We start from the raw sequence: 21,813 nt of genomic DNA, 5'->3' as shown, positions 1-21,813 counted from the left end.
CTTTATTGCTCTTTCTCCCCCATACACTGGGAGAAGCAATGTGTTGTAGAGCACACAAAGCAAAGGCTGGTTCCAGCAGCCCAGAGAGCTAACACATGCTGCAGATCCCTTCTAGGCCATGCACTGAGGCTCCTTCCCTTGGAGAATATGCCTTCAATGGAGAAGGAGGCAAAGCTGGCTGTGAGAAGTACATGCTTTGTGTCTCACTTCTGCATAGTATTTTTTCTGAGCTCCATTAACATGGATTTGGGCTCTATTTTTGGCATCAGTTTCTGTAGTGCAAGGAAAATAGTGTAGCTGATCTGTGATTCTTTTTTTTCCCATTTGCAAAAATAAGAATTGCTATCCTCATCTGTCTTTGCAAAAACCTCTGAAGACCTAAGGGCAAAAAGTATGAACTTTGGGGCATTAAAATATACCTATTCTAGCTCTTCCAAGTTTCTGTGTCCATCAGCTCTGCTCCCACTTTTTGTGCCCTGAGAAGACCCCCTTACAGCAGAGAAATCACTAAGCAACAGAAGGTCACTAAAATAGCCCCAACACCTCCCTCTGTTGCAGAATTCCAACTGGATGCTGTAACAGGGCCTTGGAGAAGGTGGCAGACAGAAGTCAGCAAGAAAAAGGCTTGGAAGAAACCAGCCTGCGCCGGAGCCTGCCCTACACAGCTGGGAGCCAGAGGCGCTGCCAAGACAAGCCCAGCCCCACCAGAAGCTCCAGGATTGTGGTCATTGTGCTGCAAAGGAGCCATTGTAGTGAAATCAATAGGGACGTTTTAAAATACCTTTACATGTCAATTCTAGTGTCAGAACACAACAGGTCAAAGAGGGTTGACCCTCATAGCAGGTTAAACACCTGAGGGTGGAGATAATCTCCCAGCAGGAAGGGAGGAAAGTGCTGTGCCAAACTGGGCCAAGATGCTTTCACACTCCCCATGGCCAGCTTTAGGCTATGGAGCCGGCCATTATCAGAGTCATTGTCATGATTATGTTTAAATCCGCTGCCTTGCATTCAGGCATCTATCAGGAAAAGACCCAAGACCCGATTAGTGCAGGTAATAAGCCCCCAGAAGGAGGGCAGGAGACTTGTTCATAGATAAATTAAGGTTCCTGCTGGCTACATTCCTATCAGCTTTGTTAATTCTGATGTGACATTTATTGATAAATCATATTTTAAAACCCTTACCCATCAATCAGCTGGACAAGTCTCCTACCAGAGGTTTTTTTTTATTGCCATGCACAATAATTTGCCAGGAACAAACACTTGCCACCTGCTGGCCTGGAGAGAGCTGGGCATCAACTGGTAGATGAAGTTACTAAGCCAATATCCATCATATTTGAGAAATCATGGTAATCCAGTGAAGCTCCCACTGGCTGAAAAAGTGGAACATAAACCCCATTTTCCAAAAGGGAAAAAAGGAGAACACAGGGAACAAGAGGCCAGTCAGTCTCGCCTCTGTGCTCAGCAAGATCGTGGAGGTGATCTGCCTGGAAACTGTGCAAAGGCTAAATAAGGATGTGATTGCTGATGGCCAACGTGGCTTCACTAGGGATAAATTGTGCCTGAAAAATTTAGTGGCCTTCTGTGATGGGGTTACAGCGCTAGTGGATGAGGAAAGAGCAGCTGGTGTTATCTACCTGGGCTTGTGCGAAGCAATTGACACTGTCCTGCAGGACATCCTTGTCTCTAACGTGGAGAGACAATTTGACAGATGGACCACCTGGTGGATAAGGAATTGTTTGGATGTCACACTCAAAGAGTTGCGGTCAATGGCTCAGTGTCAGAGTGGAGACCAGTGATGAGTGGCATTAGTCAGGGGTCATGGACAATGGGATTGAGTGCATCCTCAGCACGTTTGCTGATGACATCAAGCTGTGTGGTGCAGTTGACACATTGGAGGGAAGGGATGCCATTCAGAAGCACCTTGACAGGCTTGAGAGCTGGGCTCATGTGGACCTCATGAAGTTCAATAAGGCCAAAGGGAAGGTCCTGCAGGTAGACTGGGGCAATCGCAAGCACAAATACAAGCTGGGCAGAAAATGGATTGAGAGCAGCCCTAAGTAGAAGGACTTGGGATGTTGGTTGATGTGAAGCTCAACATGAGCCAGCAATGTGTGTTTGTAGCCCAGAAAGTCAACCATATCCCAGGCTGCAACAGAAGAAGAGTGGGCATCAGGTTGAGTGAAGTGATTCTACCCCTCTACTCTGCTCTTGCAAGATCCAATTTGTAGTACTGCATCCAGCTCTGGGGTCTCCAACATGGATCTGTTGGAGCAGGTCCAGGGGAAGGCCAAGAGGGTGATCAGAAGGCTGCAGCACCTCTCCTGTAAAGAAAGGGTGAGAGAGTTGGGGTTGTTCAGCCTGGAGAAGGCTCTGGGGAGACTACATAGCAGCCTTCCAGTACCTAAAGGGGACCTACAAGAAAGCTAGACAGGGACTTTTTACAAAGGTATTTAGGGGCAATGGCTTTAAACTGAAAGAGGATAGATTTATATTAGATATAAGGAAGAAATTCTTTACTGTGAGGGTGGTGGTAAGGCACTGGAACAGGCTGTCCAGAGAAGCTGAGATGACCCATCAGTGGAAGGGCTCAAGACCAGGCTGGATGGGGCTTTGAGCAACCTGTTCTAGTGGAAGGTGTCCCTGCCCATGGCAGGGGAGTTGGAACTAAGCGATCTTTAAGGTCCCTTTCAACCCAAACCATTCTATTGTTCTAGAATAATTTTCCTGTTTAACATATTAATAATTTGTGAAAGAATGTCACTTTCCCTCTCAAAATGATGCTTCCAAATAAGCATCATCCAAAAAACTAAGTGCCTAAACAATAGAAAAATCCTTTAAATGGAGGAGAAGCTTCCATTGCAAATGCATGTTAGATATCTGAGAACAGTGATTGGGAAAACTTATGTATTTTACTGACATAAAGACACGTTAGAAAAAACTTATGTGTTTATCCCTCACCTCAGCAAGTAGAGGAGTCAAATTCCTCAAGCTGATTCAGAAATGTTTTGCCCTAGTCTAGATGGTCATTCATAAAAGACAATATCGGACAGGTTTCCTTTCACCCCCTCAGCTATTCTTTTTGGGAAATACTTGATTATGATAGAATCTTTGAAGATCTGGATAGAAAAAGCAATTAATTTATTCATATATCGCCATCCAAGTGAATGGCAATGGGTGGAAGCTTCCAAATAATTCTATAGATTGTTAGAAAGAAAAAATAAGTAATCTAAATCAGATGCAGGTTTAAGCAAAACAATCCAAACTCATGAAATTGAGGGTGAAGAGCACGGTCTTTAAGGTGATTAATAGTACTAAAAGACCTCTTTACCCTTCTGAAGGTAGTTAACTGAGCTGACTGCCTCCAGCTCTGACACTTTGAAATGCCCTGTTTAGCTAGGGAAAGATGGATTTAATTTATAAGGTCTTTGCCCTTTTTCTCCAGACATACATTAATCCATTATTTATTTTTCTTTTATTCTATGCCCCTACAAATGATGATGAAATAAGAGCAGTGAAGAGTCCGATGTTGAAGTATATTAAGTTTAACTCTGTCCCCAGCCAGGTGGGAAGGTGGGGGAGGAAGGGGGCTGATGAATGGCAGCCTGGTATCAGAATAGTTACAAGGTGGGTTAATGTATGTAGCTACATGTAATGCTTCTGAATCCCACTGAATCGCTGGCTGAGGAAGTGGTCTGCCCCCCAAAAAAGGAGAGGTGAGCAACTGCACCATGTTGGACTTTATGTGCAGAATGGTTGAGGAGAGGCAGAGTTGTTGGTCTGGTCTTGCCAATGGCTGTGCTGACCTCAACATGGTGCTTGGGCTCTCGTGGGGCCACCTGGCTGTGGTGGGACTCAACCATGCTGCAGCTACTGTACCTCAGATTAAACACTGGTAGGTTAAACTTCCGATGAGTTTCTAATTACTATAAAAGCTCCCTTTTGGCCTTTGGTGTTATAACTATTTATGAGGTTGACCTTTAATTACACTCTCATGTAGAAATCTTTGAAAATATGTCTTTGAAAGCTTGACAAATACGGACCTACACAGCCAGATCAATACCAATATAGTAATGCTACGAAGTAGAGCGGTTTCCGCAAAAGAAGATGCTAAAATCTATTGCCAGCAAAACTGCTTTGAAGGACTTACTCCTTCAGTTGGGCTCTTGCGCCTCTTTCATATTACAGAAGGGTCTAGGAAATGTAAAGAGAAGTGCAAGGGATGCCAAATATCAATGCAATGTGAAGACTGGAAAGGGCATGAACCACTATCCCACTGGGGCCCATGGGAACCACGGCTGTGATCATCAGTAGGAAAAGAAGAGTAGCTGCCATCTGCTGTGGCTGTAAAGTCTTCTGTTCATCCTCTGTTCAGACTGGGCTGGGAAATAAATAGACGGTGTTGGGTACCTAGTTTGAAAGTCACGGCATTTCTTGCAAAGAAGCTCTAGCAAATTCATTATGTTTTTCAACAGGAATGCCATCCCAAACAGTAATGAAACCGAGAGTGGATAGTTATTAGTTCTATATTCAGTTTACTTTAATATTCAGTGTTGCTTTATTTTTTCAAATTGACATTTTTAGTAGACATTATGCCATTTAATAGACAGTATAGGCATGGCCATACCTACATGCACACAAATACAAATATATGTGCATATGCATACACAGAAATACAAAACAAAGAGATGGTAATGTTCTGTTAAGAATGGTAAATACTGTTGGAAGATACCTATACAGTGTGGAGGAGGGAATTATCAGTACAAACATACAGTTAGATAAAATAGAAGCAAATGGGAATCTCATAATCCAGAATATTTTAATTTTAACTGACCTAGTACTACTCTATTATTATCCTGCAAGTTTAATACTTTGTGTCATAAGTATTATGGAAATAAGTGGTTTTTTTCCTGTGACAATGACTAAAAGCACAAATGTATAAACATGATATACATCATCTTTGGCCATTGCTATACATTATACAGAACTACCATTTGTTCTAACGTAATGAAACTGCTACGAGGAGGATGAGTTCCAAAGGCATAGACTGAGGAAGAAGTAAAGATAAAATTTAAAGGATTTTATAATAATCTTGATTCCTACATTGCTGCTAGAAAAATAAGTGATTCATCTACCAGATAGATTTAATTAAAGTGTCATGGAACAAAAACTTCCATGGATTTTTGAGGAAGTTTTAAAAGCTAGCAGTCACTTTAGTTTTCCTTTTCTTCTGAATTTCCGCCAAACTAAATTATTTTATCTTATTCAGAAGAACAACTGTTCTCCTTTAGCCCCCTCATAGAACCTTTTTTGTCATAACAACATCCCAGCCAGAACAGCTCCCAGGAGACAAAACCAATCAAAGCCATAAAAGAAGAATGTTTTTGTCATGCCAGGCCCTACTGCTCATGTCTTATAATTACAAAATCAACGGCAATTAAACTGGGTTAGGCAGACCATCTGAATAGATTTGGCCAGTTACTCAAACCAAAATCCACATAACTTTTTAATTTTAATATCATACAGTTTAAAAAATACATAGCATATAGAAACGAGCTGTGTTCACATGGTGATGACAGTGTCACAACAGTGCAGAAACATAAAAGGAGCTTAAAAGCCCTAAATCCAGGTGCATTCCCCACACGGAGTGCAGCTTAGAGGGGTTTTCTCTGAGTCTGTCTCCCTGCTAGTCTGCAGATCTGGCACCTGAATATTCTTCTTGATGGAAAGAACCCCCCAAAAAAACAACCTACCTGAAGGGCTGCCTCTCCATCCCTCCTTTCTCAAACCTCACAAATATTAGGCTGAGCACACCCTTGGGAAGGGGTCAGCTGGGGTCAGTTAAAGGACCCTGATGCTTGGACAAACAACCAAATGTCTCTTTCCCAGAAATTTTCCCTTCTGCTGACATGTTTTTTCATGCTGAATTTTGTTTTGCGTAGAGTGACTGCCTGTGGGACCCCTCTAGTTCTGAAACTAAGACGAAAAGGCTTTGAAGAAAAGGCATGAGTTAAATAGAAGCCTACTGTGACAGAGTGATATAGTAATATCTATGCAAGGTTTCACACCACCTTTAACCATGTGTAGACATGTCACAGTCAAGAGAAAATCTCATTTTGACTAGCAAAGGTCTGGATCCACCTTGTTACACTGACAGTCAGCAGAGGTGTCTCAGCTCCACTGGCTTCAGAGTGTGATGCCTTCTTTGCCAGTATGGGGAAGGCAGGTCTAGACACACCAGGAAAACAAGATCCAAGCATTTCTGCCCTCCATGGCAGGACCATCTCTCTTTCAGCATTGCATATGGCTTACAGAGGGAACAAATCCCATCCCACCAGCATCCTTCAGCACTGCCGTCTCCAGCACTCGCTGTTCATGTCTTGCCCATCCCCAGCAGCAGCAAGAGCAGGGTGCTGCCAGCCTGCCTTCCAGCTCACTGATGGGTGCATCACTGGGAAACAGCCACACATCAGGCTGCAGCGGGAGGTTCAAGACAATTAATGGACTCCCCTTTGGTTGTTTCCTTGGGGTTTTCACAGCCCTGGAAAAAAAAAAAAAATCCATTTTTCATTAAAAGAGTCTGTCGGTGAAACTGATACTGCAGAAATACATGCTCCTGTGCGCTGCCTTCCTGCTCTGTAATGGCTCTTGCATTAGGGACTGGGGGCAGGGGCTGTGGGGGTGCAGTTTTCCATTTACTTTAGTAAAGATTGCTATTGAATGAAGCCTTTAATGGGGTGTTTGTGCTCCCACTCAGCTAAGAGCCCTGAGCTTGTGGCAGAGTAGTCTTTCCCTCCACCTTGACAGCTATTAGAGGATCAATATAGGTAATTCCTCAGCTGGTCGTCAGCACCCGCCAGCCCTGCCCGCTGCGGTGGGGTCACCTGTGGGAAAGTTAGACTTCCCCAGGAAGCAGCCTGCCACCACATCCCCACTGCCACTGCACTGGGTCAGCAACCTCCGAACCACACAGAGCCCTGCAGCTCCTGAAGGAACATCACTGGCTTTACTTGGATTAAAGCAAAGGATGGACTCAAGCCTTTCTCTCTAGGGAGGGAGGACTCCACAGCTTGATTTCACTTCAGGGGTCATCTGTGAATTCAATTTTTGGCCAGTATAACCCAAGAATTCATCCTTTTCCCCTTCTTTGATAGATAGAGGACCTTTTCTCTGCTACTTCATTTCTGCTAATGACCAAGATGTCTCCTGCTGGCTCTGCTCAAGCGCCTGCAGTCAAAAGGGGAAATATTGCATTTTCTCCCTGCTACTTTGCAGACTGATGATACCATAGTTTGCAGGACTGTGTGGCATTCTCACACTAAGGCATGCAGCAGTCCTCTCTACACTACTAAATTGCTGGGCTAGGCAGAGGTTAGTCCTGTGGATTTAAACCTGGTTTGCCACTGCTGCAATACATCTAAACTGGGGTTTCCAGGGAGGTCCCTACAGCAAGAGGTGCTGCAGAGTGACCACCTGGGGGTGGAGATGGAGTAAAGCTGCTTGGATCCTGCTGTAGGACAGACAGAGGTTCTGTGATACCGTGCTCCAGTGCTCCCACATACCCCCCATTGCCGACACCCAACCCCAGGCACCTTTGAGGGACTGGCTTTTCAGAAAAGGCATTCACTGCTGGAGACTCTTCCTTTTTAAAGCTTGAGTCAAACACCATAAAAACATAGTTGCTGGTCCAAATGAAAATCTGGACATGTTTTACATGAGGTCAAGAAAGAAGGAAAGCAGAGAGCAAAGCCCGAGTTGCCTGATACCCCTCATGTGCCCTGCACTGTGTATTTTAAGGAGAGCCAGAAGGTAGAAGGTGCAAGGGCACATGTGTGTGCATGAGTGAGAAGAGAAAAGGAAATTAAGGTGACAGTGACTGTGTCCATAGGGGTGAACCAAACTAGTGCTTGCTACAGAAGCATGCAGGAGACGGAGGACCCCAAGAAACGGCTTTCTGAAAGGGGGGATAGCCAGTCAGAGCTCCCTTCGTGAATGATCTCTCATGTTTAATGGGTAGTTTGGCTCTAATCAATATTTGTTTGTGGCATTATCTTCAATTTACTAAGCTCCTTGCTGCTTTTTGCCTTCCCTCGGTGGTTAATCACCTCCCTCTTCTCTGAGTCCCTCAGGGAGTGCAGGGAGACAGTGGCTGGGGTGGCTGGGGGATGGGGACCAGGACTTTTAAGAGCAGGGAGATGCTGGAGGCAGCAGATGTCAGTGGCCAGGCCTTTTGTTCTCTGGCACTCCTCAGCCTGAGCTTTGGGACCACCTTTTTGTTTTTGTCTCATCATTGTCATTCACCAAGGAGAAGCTTTTCAGGAGTTAGCCTCACACATGCTCATCTCTCTCCCCAGCTCCCCAACAAAACAGCCAAGATTGCCCATCCTCTTGTTTCTGTTTAGATCGCTTTGCATTTGACATTTAAAAAATCCTGACACAGTTAATGCAAAGCACTTAAAATCCACAAGTGTCTTAACAGGGTTGATTCATCCCAAAGATGTGACTTGCTGGTCCCCTTGACAGGACCATTTTTAATCCCACTTAGGAGAAAGAAGAGTCAGGGTACATATGTTAGATACAGTTTCTGTAATCCTTTGCCTTGGACAATGCAGTGAGAACGAGCCCCAGCCAGGGAAACCACAGCCATTGCTTGAGCCAAACTGAGTGAAAAACATGGGTACTTATTGCACATGGTGTATCTACTATAGTCACTGCCGTGGAAAATGCTGCTGCCATCCTGTATTCACAGAATCATAGAATCACAGAATCGACTGGGTTGGAAAAGACCTCAGAGATCATCGAGTCCAACCCTTGGTCCAACTCTAGTCCGTTTATTAGATCATGGCACTAAGTGCCATGTCCAATCTCAGTTTAAAAACCTCCAGGGACGGCGAGTCCACCACCTCCCTGGGCAGGCCATTCCAATGCCTGACCACTCTCTCTGTAAAGAATTTCTTTCTAATATCCAGCCTAAATTTCCCCTGGCAGAGTTTAAGCCCATGCCCCCTTGTCCTATTGCTAACTGCCTGGGAGAAGAGACCAATCCCCACCTGGCTATAACTTCCCTTCAGGTAGTTATAGAGAGTGATGAGGTCACCTCTAAGCCTCCTCTTCTCTAGACTAAACAACCCCAGCTCCCTCAGCCTCTCCCCATAGGTCTTATGCTCAAGTCCCTTCACCAGTCTTGTTGCTCTTCTCTGGACTCGCTCCAGCACTTCAATGTCTTTCCTGAACTGAGGGGCCCAGAACTGAACACAATACTCCAGGTGTGGCCTCACCAATGCAGAGTACAGGGGAAGGATCACTTCCCTTGTCCTGCTGACCACGCTATTTTTGATACAGGACAGGATACCATTGGCCTTCTTGGCCACCCGGGCACACTGATGGCTCATGTTGAGCTTCCTGTCAATTAGTACCCCCAGGTCCCTTTCTGTCTGACTGCTCTCCAGCCACTCTGCGCCCAGCCTGTAGCGCTGCAGGGGGTTGTTGTGACCAAAGTGCAGCACCCGGCACTTGGCCTTATTGAACTTCATCCCATTGGAATCAGCCCATTTTTCCAGTCTGTCCAGATCCCTCTGCAGAGCCCTCCTGCCTTCCAGCAGGTCAACACTCCCTCCCAACTTGGTGTCATCAGCAAATTTGCTGATGATGGTCTCAATCCCTTCATCTAAATCGTCAATAAAGATGTTAAATAGGACTGGACCCAACACCGACCCCTGGGGAACACCACTAGTGACTGGCCGCCAGCTAGATGCAGCCCCATTCACCAGCACTCTCTGGGCCCGGCCCTCCAGCCAGTTCTTAACCCAGCGTAGAGTACACTTGTCCAAGCCATGGGCTACCAGCTTTTGCAGGAGTATATTATGGGAGACAGTGTCAAAGGCCTTGCTGAAGTCCAGATAGACCACATCCACAGCTTTCCCCTCATCCACCAGGTGAGTTACCTGATCATAAAAGGAGATCAGGTTGGTCAGACAGGACCTGCCTAGCCTAAACCCAACAATGGCAAGGAGATAACAGGAGAGGTGGATCTAGTACAGAATGCAGAACCACAGCCTGGTCCCTTGGAGAGATGCAGGGATGTTCTGCTTTGTGCATTCTCAGCTCAGAAATGGCCAGCAAGAACACCAAGTACTATGGTGTCTCCTCAGGAGGGACCTAGCAACTGGGGATTCCCAGAGAAAGGATGGAGCCTTGGTCACAAATATTCCCCCTTTAATTGAATTTGCAGTGCAGCCTCCTTCATGTATGTGGCTTTCCTTGCCACATAGTTGTCCTGGAAACATGTCAGATGAAAAAGTGCAGTGTGTACACATGCTTCCCCCTTTTTTATCTGTGTGTATCAATATCTGAAACCCTGCTCTTTGCTGAGCTGACCAGAGCTGCTCATTTACTGGCCTGCTGGCAGCATAGCAACAGAAGGTGCAAGTAAATGTGCAAATCCCTGGGAGGAAAACCTCAGTGGATGCAAACAGGGCACACTTACACTACAGGGGCACTCCCTAATCCAAATTTAATGTCCCAAACCCTGTCTGGCAAGAACAGCAAAATTTGCACTGACAGTCGCTGTGTTTTTCCTTGCAGAAGGATATATGCTGCTGGCTGCCAGTGCAGCTCAGCCTGCCCTCCTGCTGCTTTATTTCTCCCCACCCTGCTGTGAAGTGTGCTGCTGGCCAAGTGCCACCCCCACTGCCCCCAGCCCCAGCACAGCTGGGACTCGCTATTCAGAAAGCAGAGGACATGCTGTAGGGTAGTTAAATGCCTTTTTTAGTGCTCAATCCGGATCCATCATCTTGCTTGCAAGTGGGAGTGAACTCAATCCAGAAGTGAATGGCCTCGGCTTCGATGATTATTGGGACACTTAATGCCCAATCCATCAAGACAGTGGGTGCCTTTGACTTCTAATGCAGTCAGCTGCTACCCAGCAGGACAAGCACAGAAATTCCCAGTAAGACAGTTTGACTCTGTAATGACTCACAAATGACACAGAAAACACCCTTCATCCATTTCCTAGTGTCTCAAATACACAATTCCAATGTATCGGGCAGAAAACCACCTATAGCCCACTAGTGTACACTGCAGCCTCGAATAATTTTCATCCTTTCTATGAATCTCATTGTAATAATCTTAATAATTAACATCCAAATTTACATATACAGGTTTAATGTGCAAGACAACCAATAACTTCAGTCACAAGTTCAAGCAAAACCCTTCACATACTCTTTTACAGACAACTCGTCACAATACTGTGGAAGAGTGCTAATATTTTAGTGCAACATATTTGGGGGCTTCTCAAGCAAAAGAAAACGCACACAGCTAAAAACACTACAGAAGATGCACCACTTACATACCATTCCATTCCCTAACCTGTACTTCAGCAGTTTGGACACTGTGTTTGGATACTGGATACTGTGATAATTTTCTGCACAGGAGTGAATTTTACCTGTTTAGAGCTCACCAGTTCAGCCTTCAATATGTACAAAATTCAGCCTGTTGTATTATAGGAATCCTTCATATTAAAATAAGAAAAAAAAAGAACAAAATGTGATCTTCATTCTAGCGTAAACCCTATGTATATTATGTATAATACTAATGGCTTGCTTATTTCAGATACTGCTTAGTGCTGGGCCTCAATATTTTACTTACAAGTAAGTGGTTTTATAAATATTTTTAAAATATTTTTACAATGAAAACGATGAGGACAGAGCAACTTAAGGTACAATAAACCACATAAAATTAGTGCAAATCAATATAGATATTTGCAGATACAGTATCATCATGTTATAATTAAATGTGCAGGTAGCACTTTTTCTGGTTTTACTCTGTGTTTGAATATTGTTAAGGTTAGCACAAAATAAAAACTTCTATTCTCAACACTTCTGTGCAAAGTCCTTGTTAATCCCAGCTGATCTAGGATTTTAAGAGAATCTCATCACATCCCAGGAACATCAAACTGTGTTAATCAACCAGCTCCAGCAAGGGCTCTTGGATGTGACCCACAGTCCCACTGACACAGGGAGCCCCCGCTTAGTTGCACAGTCCACCTGCCCATGGCACTGGCCACTCCCTGATAAGAGGCTTCTGCACCAGTTACAGCACTCCTTATGCTCAGTGGTCCTTCATGAAGGACTTTTTGCTAAGTGTCCACTGAGCTGAGATTTTACGTTGCCAGAGAATGCTGTTCACTAGGGCTTTTATGACTTTGAAAACAGTTTGCAAAAATCAGGGTCTAAATCACCTAGGATTTTACCCTGAAATTACTTTATCCATTATAATATGCAGTTGAAACCATTTTGATCTGGGCCTAGACAGGCTGTCTAAGATGCTATTCTGAGTCCTTCTCCAACTCGGAGTGCAAAAGAAACAAAACCAGAGCTTTCAAGTAAAAAGGATCCTAGAGTACATCTTTTCACTCATAACTGAAGTAGTAGCTCTTTCTATAGAAAAGAAACCCAAGCATTTTGAGAAAATACTTCCCTTTTGCTAAGAAGAAATAAACAGAAATCCTACACAAATCGTTCCTGACTTGCTTGCAGGGTCAGGGAAAAATGGAGGGTAAAACCTTTCAGTCCTCCCGTGGAGGTTTAGGCATTCCCATAGGCTGCAGAGGGAATTTCACATGCATAGCTTTAGGGGCTGAAAAATCCTGGCATTGTTTCTCCTACACATCAAATCTTAAATTTAGGGTAAGAGAAGGTTCCCCCACTTCCTAAACAGCACAGAGCTCATTTTAAAAGCTTTGTGCCTTGACATATGGTAGAATACTATAAGTATTCAGGAGCGACACTACAGCAGCCATCCTGCACAGAGCCAGCAGGAGGAAGCAAGGGAGCCTCAGCTTTCATGTCAGGACTCACTGCAGATGCTCACCTGGACAGAAGTCCCAATAGTGGCAAGTTTCTAGACAAGAGATGGTCACAGGAGACAACAGCCCAGTGGTGGCATCAGGCCTGCTCCTGGCCTGTGCCAGGACCACAGTGCAACATCTCTATGAGGCCACTTGACTGTTAGCAACCCCTTAAGAGCTCACTGGTGCTTTGGAATATCTTCACATTTGGTTCTCTAAATTGTGAGAAGGCAGGACTAAGCTCCACTGACATCTTGTCTTCACCCTGCCCCACTCCCCCTGGGCTACCTGGGCTCCAGCATCCTCTGGAAGAGTCGGTCTCACTGTCCTGAAGCTCGTCATGTCGCAGCAGCTGAATTGCTTAAGTGCCCCTGTACTGTTCCAGTAGTCAGTATCTCTGAGGCAGTTCACATTTAAATAGTGCATCATTAAAAGGCTTACACATTGAAGGGAAGTAGACCCCATACCTGGTCATGCACCCAAACAAAACACAACAGGTTAAATGGCTTTTGGAAATGCACTTGACAAAAATGTCCTTCACAAGCTTTGGTATGAACTGTTCCAGGCAGTCCATAGATGTGCTGCATTATAGGCACATAAACACTCCTCACAGTGATTTTCATGCACAACAGGTTCATGGGAGGTGAAATTCCCTCCTGCCTGTATTTTCCTTTTCTGGAAATTAGGGTATGGGAGGAGAGGAAGGGAAAGATGAGGTAGCACATGTTGGACTTCACCCCAGTGTGGTATCAGGTTACCTGGGCAAGATAAAACTCCTGTCCCCTGCACTCAGAAATATGCCCAGTGTCCAGGGACTGGCCATTCCCAGAGTCGTTGCAAGGGTAAATCTCACCTCCTGTGGTGTGCACACAACTAAACACAAACACATGCACATAGACCAACACACACATGAGTGAGTCCAGGACACGTCCGTGAGGTTCTTGACTAATGAGCAGCATGAATCTTCAGGTGGAACTGGTAATCCTCCTGCTCAGGGAAGTGCTGGCCACACACCGAGCAGGTGCAGCCCTTCTCCTTGCTGTGCGTGCGGCGCACGTGGCTGTCGTGGGCTGCGTGCGAGGCGAAGGCTTTGCCACAGTGCTTGCACTTGAAGGGCTTCTCCCCTGAGTGCTGGCGGATGTGAGTGCGCAGGATGCTGGATGCTGTGAATGCCTGAAAGGGCAGGGATCAGAAAGTGGGGAGAAGGAGTTGAAAGTAATTATTTTCACACAGACAGGCCCCAAGTTCAGCTAACCCAGACCCCGGCAGTAGCACCGTACCCTGAAAATAAATCCTCAAATAGCTCAAATCCTCACATAGTTGGAGGGAAAAAAACTCAAACCAAACCAAAATAAAACCAAAACAACCCAACCAACCAACCAAAGAAACTCAAACCAAACCAACCAAACAAAAAACCACAAAAACCAACCCCAAAAAAACAGCTCTCAGCAAACCAGAAGCCAACAGCTATCACTATACAGATGTGGCTGAGTCCACAGAGTTAGATAAAGCTGGGAAAGAATTCTAACCAGAGACATCAGTAAATATCTTCTATATGTCAAAGGATAAAAAGTCAATATTGGACTAACTACCTTTACAGCTTCTTTATGTTTGGGAAACATAATGCGGATTTTCCTTTCCATTTTTTATTTCAGAGTTAAACCCTTTTATGTTCAGATAGAGTGGCTTGGGATTCATCCATGCAGTCTAGTATCCATCTTTTGGGGTTTCATTTTTCTCACTCCATCATACTGTGCTCTTCCTTCAGTCAGACCTTCCAGCCTGTTTCCCTCCACACACACACACCTGAGCAGTAAAATGTGCACAATCATGCTTTGCTTTGTCTTCCTCATAAAAACTCCTCCTGCATTTGGGGAGAAAACCCTCTCACCAAGATTTGAGCAGGATTGTTACAAAGTTCCCTGTGTTTTCCCCATTCTTTCTTTTCCAAAGACACTTTCAGGCCCTTGACTATTTGCAGACCATACAAAATAAATCCTCTTTAGTACTGTTATGTACTTATATCACAAGTAATTTTTCACTATTGCAAAGAGCAATACATCTCAGATACCTTTTCACTAGGGACCTTAAAGCACAAACAGCTCTGAGATTCCTACAGGAATGTTCCTGGAGGGGTATATCAAGAGGGCCAGAGTGTGTTTGAGGGCCAGAATGGTGATCTTGGCCCAACACTTTTTCTTTAATCTCATGATGTCACCAAGCTGATAGTGAGCAAAGGAGCGGGGAAAGAAAAGCTGGCCTGGAGTATAGCCATGGTTAAAGGTAGAAGAGGCAAAGAGGAATCATGAAGCATAACTGCGTAGGAAGAACAGGTGAGGATGATTTAAAATAACCCCTGGTTTCCCAGCTGCAGAAATGGCTATGTCACAGGATAGCTGCATCCTGAGGACTGATGGTTTTATCTGATCCAATCTGCAGCAGTCCTACCAAAACGGCTGGGGGCTGGTCAAAGGTCCCATGCATCCTAGAGATCTGTTCACAGAGCAACCTGTGAAGCTCTGTCATCTCTTCCTTTGACTGGAAGATTAAAGGATGGCATTTCATCCTAAGCACTGCCTACAGGTGTTTGGGATATATGGGAGAGAAAAAGAAAATAATAGCTGAAACGAGCTACTTCTAAGGTTCTTTACTACAGGGTACTCAGCTCTGTGTTAGTCCAGCCAGTCATAAGCAAAACATCTCTCTTCAAAATTAGGAGCACTTTAGTACTTGCTGACAGTGCTTCTGCCTTAGATGGACACTCCATAGCACCTGGAGCCCTACTGATATTCAACCAACAGCATCCTGCATATCCACCCTTTGTCTGCTGGGAGACCTGTCGTTTTTCTCACAGGGAGAGCTCACCTGAATCATCGCTCCTGTGGAGAGCAGTAACAGCTGAGCACATTTTTTATCAGCATCACATTATTTATCGGCCATTTTGGTAGCTTTATTTATGTTATTTCTCAAATGCAACCTCCATGCCCAGTTGCACATCAATGGCCCCGTCACTTCAAGGTAGGCACATGCAAAATCAGAACTTGCAGGTTCAGCTTATGGGCCAAATCTGTTCACTGCACTCCAGAAGCAGTGTCAGGAAGATCAAAATCTAAGTATCTGACTAAAAAGGAGAATATTTGATCTAGCTGAGTGCCTTGGATGGTATTTGAAATGCTCTCAAGCTTTCCTAGACCTTATCCCTGCAACAGCTCTTCAAGCTGGAATGGAACACAAATTCCACATCAGATGGGGAGCAGAAGCACCGAGTCCAGACCCTGTTTGCCCTGTCACTTCAATGCACAATGGCACCCAGAATAGATACTCATCTGGATATCCATTTAAACAGTGGATATTTTCTTCAAATAAAATAGACCCACCCTCTCTGAGTGCAGTGAGATGCTGGGCACAGCAGAGGACAGACAGAGGGACGGGTTGGGGTGCAGGCATGAGCCAGAGCTTTGCCTCACCTTGTTGCAGTAGACACATTTGTAGGGGCGCTCCCCAGAGTGAACCCTCATGTGTTTGTTCAGGCTGGAGGACTGAGAAAAGCTCTTCCCACATACCGAGCACTGAGGAAAAAAAGATGGGGGAGAATCAAGTCAAAAAAGCTCAAAACAGCATAGCTAAAAACCCCCTACATATGTGGCTGACACATGCATGCATTTTCCTAATATACACATATTTATGTATTTATGTATATACAAACATGGTAGTAATCCAGGCACTAAGAATTTAAAATGCAGTCAGAACTCTAATCTGGTTTAAAGAACAGATTTTTTTTTTTTTTTTAAAGGTAAATAATGCAAAATTTCAAAGCTTTTTTTGTGTGCATGGTTAAAAATATTTCATTAAAGCTTTTTAAAACATCCTTATTCAGAACATTAATAGAAAATATCTACTTTCAGTAATCCACACCTGAAAGTTTATCTAAAATATTTTTTTTCTTAAAAATGTAAATGAAGCTCTAGTTGTTATTTGGATTTTTTTCTTCAACAAAGAAAAAAAAATTCCTAAAATAATATTTAAAGGGACCTTTTAAAATAGCAATCATTTTTTAGAAATGCTGGGTCAGTCACAAGCAGCATCCTCTGACCCAAGGGCCTGTCATGGTATGTGCTCTGCAGGCAGCAGCAACTGGACAAAACGCAGATCAGAGGGGGCTGAAGTCATTTAACAGGCTTAAACTGATTCAGTGCAATTTGTATGAGCCCCAAAATAATTTTCCACATAAAAATAATTTGAAATAAGTTGTTCATAAGTTCAAAATAAATTAAGCTGTGACCAATCTTGAAAAAAGGTCTTTTTGGTTGTTTTTGTTGTTGTTGTTGTTGTTTGCTTTTGGTTTTGTTTGTTTTTTCCTGACACATTTTCCATCTTTGTTTTTTGAGTTGATCCATTCTCACATAAATGCAATATATCCAGAACAAGTTTATCTTCCTGCTGTTCTAAAGTAATTTTTTTTGTATGCATTTCAAAAGAAATGCTCTAGGAAAGGAAAGAAAATGCAGAAGATATGATAATGATAAGCCTCATATTTAATAGAATATTTTTCATCCATAACTTAAACAATATAATATTCTGACATTGTAATATTGCTGATTTAGTTATGTAAGTTTTTCCTGAAAAAATCACATTATTGCAGGACAATCTGTAAAATAGGTATTTGGAGGATTTTTTAGGACTGATTTAACTGCCATACTGAGCACTGGAACTTGCCCCTTCCAGAACCTTTAGGAAAAGCCTGATTTTCCACTCCTAGTGCTCCTGGTACAGACAGGTATTTGGAGATGAGGCAAGATCTCAGCAAGGATTTGCTTCCATCAGTTGAAAATCTGTTCCATGTTGAATGTAAAACTTTTAACTCTTGTTATATCCAACACAGATGTCTGTGGGTTCTCAGACTGAAGGCGGGGAGTAAGGGACATCAGACATCGTCTCTCATGATCATGGACAAGTGGAACAGCTTTAAACAAATTTAGTCCCACTCTGTGTAATGAAAGTAGCAAAACCTACATGCAAACATTCAAAAAAGCCTAAGGGAAATGTTTCTTTTCAAACTCTTGCTGAGACTGTGGGGTTTATTTTCCCAATGTAAATCTGTTAAATTTCTTCAACTAAGCTCTGCTGCACAAGACAAACTCTTCCTATGCAGACAGAACAGTTCAACCAGAGAAATGCAGGAGGAACATTAACATCCTACCTTAGCCAAAAGACTCCTTAAATTATTCCCCCCAGAAGAGCCAGTAACCGCAGAGAGACCCAGGAGCAGGCTCACCTTGTGAGGTCTATGCTTTTCATGAACGTGGAGAATATGGATCCTCAGCCTGTCTCTTTTTTCAAAGGATCGGCTACAAAGGTGACAAGGAAATTTGCGGTCCCCCTGGTCCACGCAGCGAGTGTACTTGAGGTGCTTGTCTCGGTAGTACTTGTAGGCAAAAACCTTGCCGCAGCGCTCACACTTAAAGCTCTCCCCGGCTTCTGTACAGCAGAAGGGAAAGTGCCACCTCCCGTTACACCACAGCAAAAGGGGCTCATTTCAGATCTGCCTCCTTGTCAGACCCGGTACCCGATGGAGAATTTTAGGTCTCCGGGAAGATAATAATGGTAAATGGATTCTGGCAATATTAACAAAATACATGTCAAATCTCTTAAGCATACACACCGTGCCTTTCTAACGCAGGCGCTCAACCTAGAGTCCGCAACCTGATAAAATGATTGTTTTTAACTACTGACTTCGGCAAAGACAGGATTTTATCTTTGTATCCCCATACAGAGCGAGCGAATGTGAAAAAAAAAAACAAAAACAACAAACAATAAGAGTCCCACATAAAAGCATCTGTGGACAAGGAAACATTGCCGGGTATTTATTATCTATATTGTCCGTAAATTTTACCTCCCATACCTCCCCTCTCCCCCAAAAAATTGCACATATTTTCTATCGTTTTCAGAATACTGCAAAACAAAAACATATTTATTTGGTTTTCTTTTGTATTTCGAACTGTTCTTAAATGCTGAATTTGCGAACACAGGACATTTTTCAAACGTTTACACATCCTTTTCTGCTTTTAATAACAGGAACTTTGACTTAAGCCTTTAAATGAAACGAACAATTCAACAGCTATCATCTGAACCAGGCACCTCAAGGCAACAACTACAAAATTTTCCATGCCAAATTTCCATGCCAATTTGCCAAATGCTTCTCTCTCTTACTGCTGCATCCAGTCCACCCATCCCCTCAACCTCTCCAGCCTTCCCTGCATTGCCACATATCTGTTTTCTTCATATGTAAGCTTTGCTTATAAGAAGATCATACTTTCTGCACATTACAAGCAGAACTACTCGCGGCGTAAGTGCATTTGGCATTTCTTCTGCAACCAATATCAGCATTATCGAATCGCAACGACTTCAGCCTGCCCCATTTACTGAGAGAGTGTTAATTGCAGGGAAAATAATAATTAAGTCAAGAGGATAAAACAGGACCAAAACAAGGAATTCCCCCCCGAAAGTCCCTCCCCTTCCAAAACCAGACCCCCCTTGGAAGAACGGTGCCGCGGAGCCGAAGCAAGCTCAACCCCGCACCGCCAGATGTTTTGCGATCGTCAGCTGAACCCTTTGAATTCCCGGAGGAAAGGCGAGCTGAGAGCAAGCTGCCGGGGTGGAAAGGGGTGCAAGGGGTGCCTCTTGCTCAGACCTGGCAGCAGCCCTCGCTGCAATCCCCAGGCTCCCCGGTGCCGAGGGGAAGTTGCTGCTTTGAGGTGCTACGAGGGAAGGGGAGGACGGCTCCCTATATGGGCGGGAAGACAGACCCCTTGGAGCAGGGCTGTGGGGCCACCGCCACCCTAAAGCATCCCCGCGGGCAGCGCCGCTCACCCTGCCACCGGCTCACCGAGGGTGGTGGGAAGCGTTCAAAGTAAAATATAGCCGTAAAAAAGGTGATACCCGAGTTCTTTTACCCCCTTAACGCGAATCTAATCCCGGCCAGACACGGGTCCATTGGAAGAAGGGGCAGTGGCCCTCGAGGGGTCTCCGGCAGGCTCACCTTCGGGGTGCTGCGGGGGTCTCTTCCCCTCCGGTATGCCCTTCAGGCTGATGGGGATGCCCAGGAACTGCACATAGCAGTCGCCGTACCACACCAGCAGCTCTTGCTTCGGCAAGATTTCCTTGCAGCTCTCGTAGAAGATCTGCCCCTGACACTGGATAGCCGTCAGATTCTGCTCCTCGGGGAACCTGGCACAGTTCACCAGGGACATCCAGTTGCCAGCGGCACCCTTGCCGTCGATGAAGTGGCTCAAGCGCCCGTATTCAAAGATCTGGAAAGTATCCAGAACTGGATCAGGTTTTACCGATCCTTCCCGCGCACGTCCCATTTGCACCAACCCCACCACCCACATCTGGCCGAGCCCCTCTTGCAGGCTACGGGAGAGGGGCAGCCGAAAGCCTCTGCTCGGCCCCGTTAAGGGGTGCAGGCGGAGCCCGCCGGTGCCTTCACTACCTCCCACATCAACGAGTTGTCGTCGTAAGTCTTGATCTCGCTGGTGTTGACCACTTTGCCTTGGAAAGGGCCGAAGCGGACTCCTTTGGGAATGGGGTCCGTGCAGAAGACTCCGAGCTGAGACACGTCCCCGTACACCACCCGCAGCACCGAGAGCCCTGCGGGGGACAGGGCGGGCTAAGCGCGGCGCGGCCGCGGCTGGGCACGGCGCGGGGCGCAGGCAGCGCCGGGCCCCTACCTTCGGGTAGCTGCAGGGAGTCCCTGTCGAGCAGCGGGGCAGAGGAAGAGTCCGCAGCACCTGCAGAAGAGGGACCCCTTCTTCAGCCCGGCGCCGTGCAGTTGCAGGGCAGAGGGAGTGGGTCCTGCCACCCCCGACACTGGCTACAGCCGGAGTACCCCCTGGATCTTCCCCGATGTGGGCTCATAACGCAAGAAAGACGCTGGGAAGGAAAGCCCGACGTGCCCCTGGCGGCGCCTGGTGAGCCTGACTGCCGCGGGACCGCCTGCACCCCATTGAGGACCGTTCCCAAACCCCACCGCACACCCGGCCGCAAGGAGCGACCTTCCGCCCGGTGTCACCCCGTGACCCTCCCGCCGCTGGCAGCAGCCGCTTGCGCACACGCCGGAGATCCCCTTACCCGGGCTGGCGGGGGTCACCCGTAGCCCTGAGATGGCGTGCAGGGTCCCGGCCACCTGGCTGCTCCGGAGCGCCCCGTACAGCACCGCGTTGAGCTCCTCCTCGGTGAAGTGGTACCTGTAGCTCTGCCCCGCCGGCCCGCCAGCCCCGGGGCTGCCGGCAGCCCTGCGCGGCGGGCTCGGGTAGGGCGGCGGGGACGAGCCCGGGGCCCCCGCCTCGAGGGGTGAGACCTCCTTGGGAGGGAAGGGGGCCGGCGGCTTGGCATACAGGGGTAGGGGGAGGCCGGGGAAGGGATCGGCGGGTAAGGGGGGCGGCTGGCTCAGGAAAGCGGGGACCCTGCTGAAGCTGAAGGGGGGCAGAGACGGGGAGGCGGGGACCAGCCCGCCCAGGGATTTCAGGGGCTGGAAGAAGTCGGGAGCCGCCTCGAAGTACTGGGCGGGAGGGAGGAAAGGGGAGTAGTAGGCAGCGAGGCTGGCGGGGCTCATCCCGATCGCGTCTCCGCCGTCTCCGGGGACCGACTCGCTGGCCAGCGACAGAGCCATGCCGGGCCGGGAAGGGAAGGAGGTGCCGGGAAGTGAAGAGGCAGCCACCTGGGTGCCGCCGGCGCGGGGTCCCGCTGCAGAGCAGGATGGAGGCTCGAGAGCCGCCGCTCGTTGCTCTCCGCCGCCCGGCGCCGTCGGGGCAAGCGGGCCTGCCCCCGTCGGCCCCCCGCGGCTATATGCGCCCGGGGAGGGCAGGGAAGGAGCCCGGGCGGAGGCGGCTCGCCCCAGGGATCGCGCAGCCTCGGGGGCGGGCTAGGGGGGCTGCCTCGACGGGCACCCTTACCCTGGGGCGGAGCCG

At 46.5% G+C, this 21,813-nt stretch overlaps 1 protein-coding gene across 1 annotated transcript; it reads right to left on the bottom strand.

The window, feature by feature from the left end:
* Positions 1–13,789: 13,789 nt before the first annotated feature.
* On the bottom strand, positions 13,790–21,515 carry PRDM14 (PR/SET domain 14; the record flags this gene model as incomplete). Its single annotated transcript, XM_082044697.1, has 7 exons — positions 13,790–14,017; positions 16,312–16,413; positions 18,120–18,322; positions 19,884–20,154; positions 20,337–20,494; positions 20,575–20,634; positions 20,975–21,515. 7 exons carry the CDS (start codon positions 21,513–21,515, stop codon positions 13,790–13,792), a joined length of 1,563 nt encoding a protein of 520 aa, XP_081900823.1.
* Positions 21,516–21,813: the final 298 nt, after the last annotated feature.

The sequence above is a fragment of the Streptopelia decaocto genome (assembly GCF_964273445.1).
Source record: "Streptopelia decaocto genome assembly, chromosome: 2".
NCBI lineage: Eukaryota > Metazoa > Chordata > Aves > Columbiformes > Columbidae > Streptopelia > Streptopelia decaocto.
Note: the sequence above shows the minus strand (reverse complement) of the source record. Positions and strands in the feature narration are given on the sequence as shown.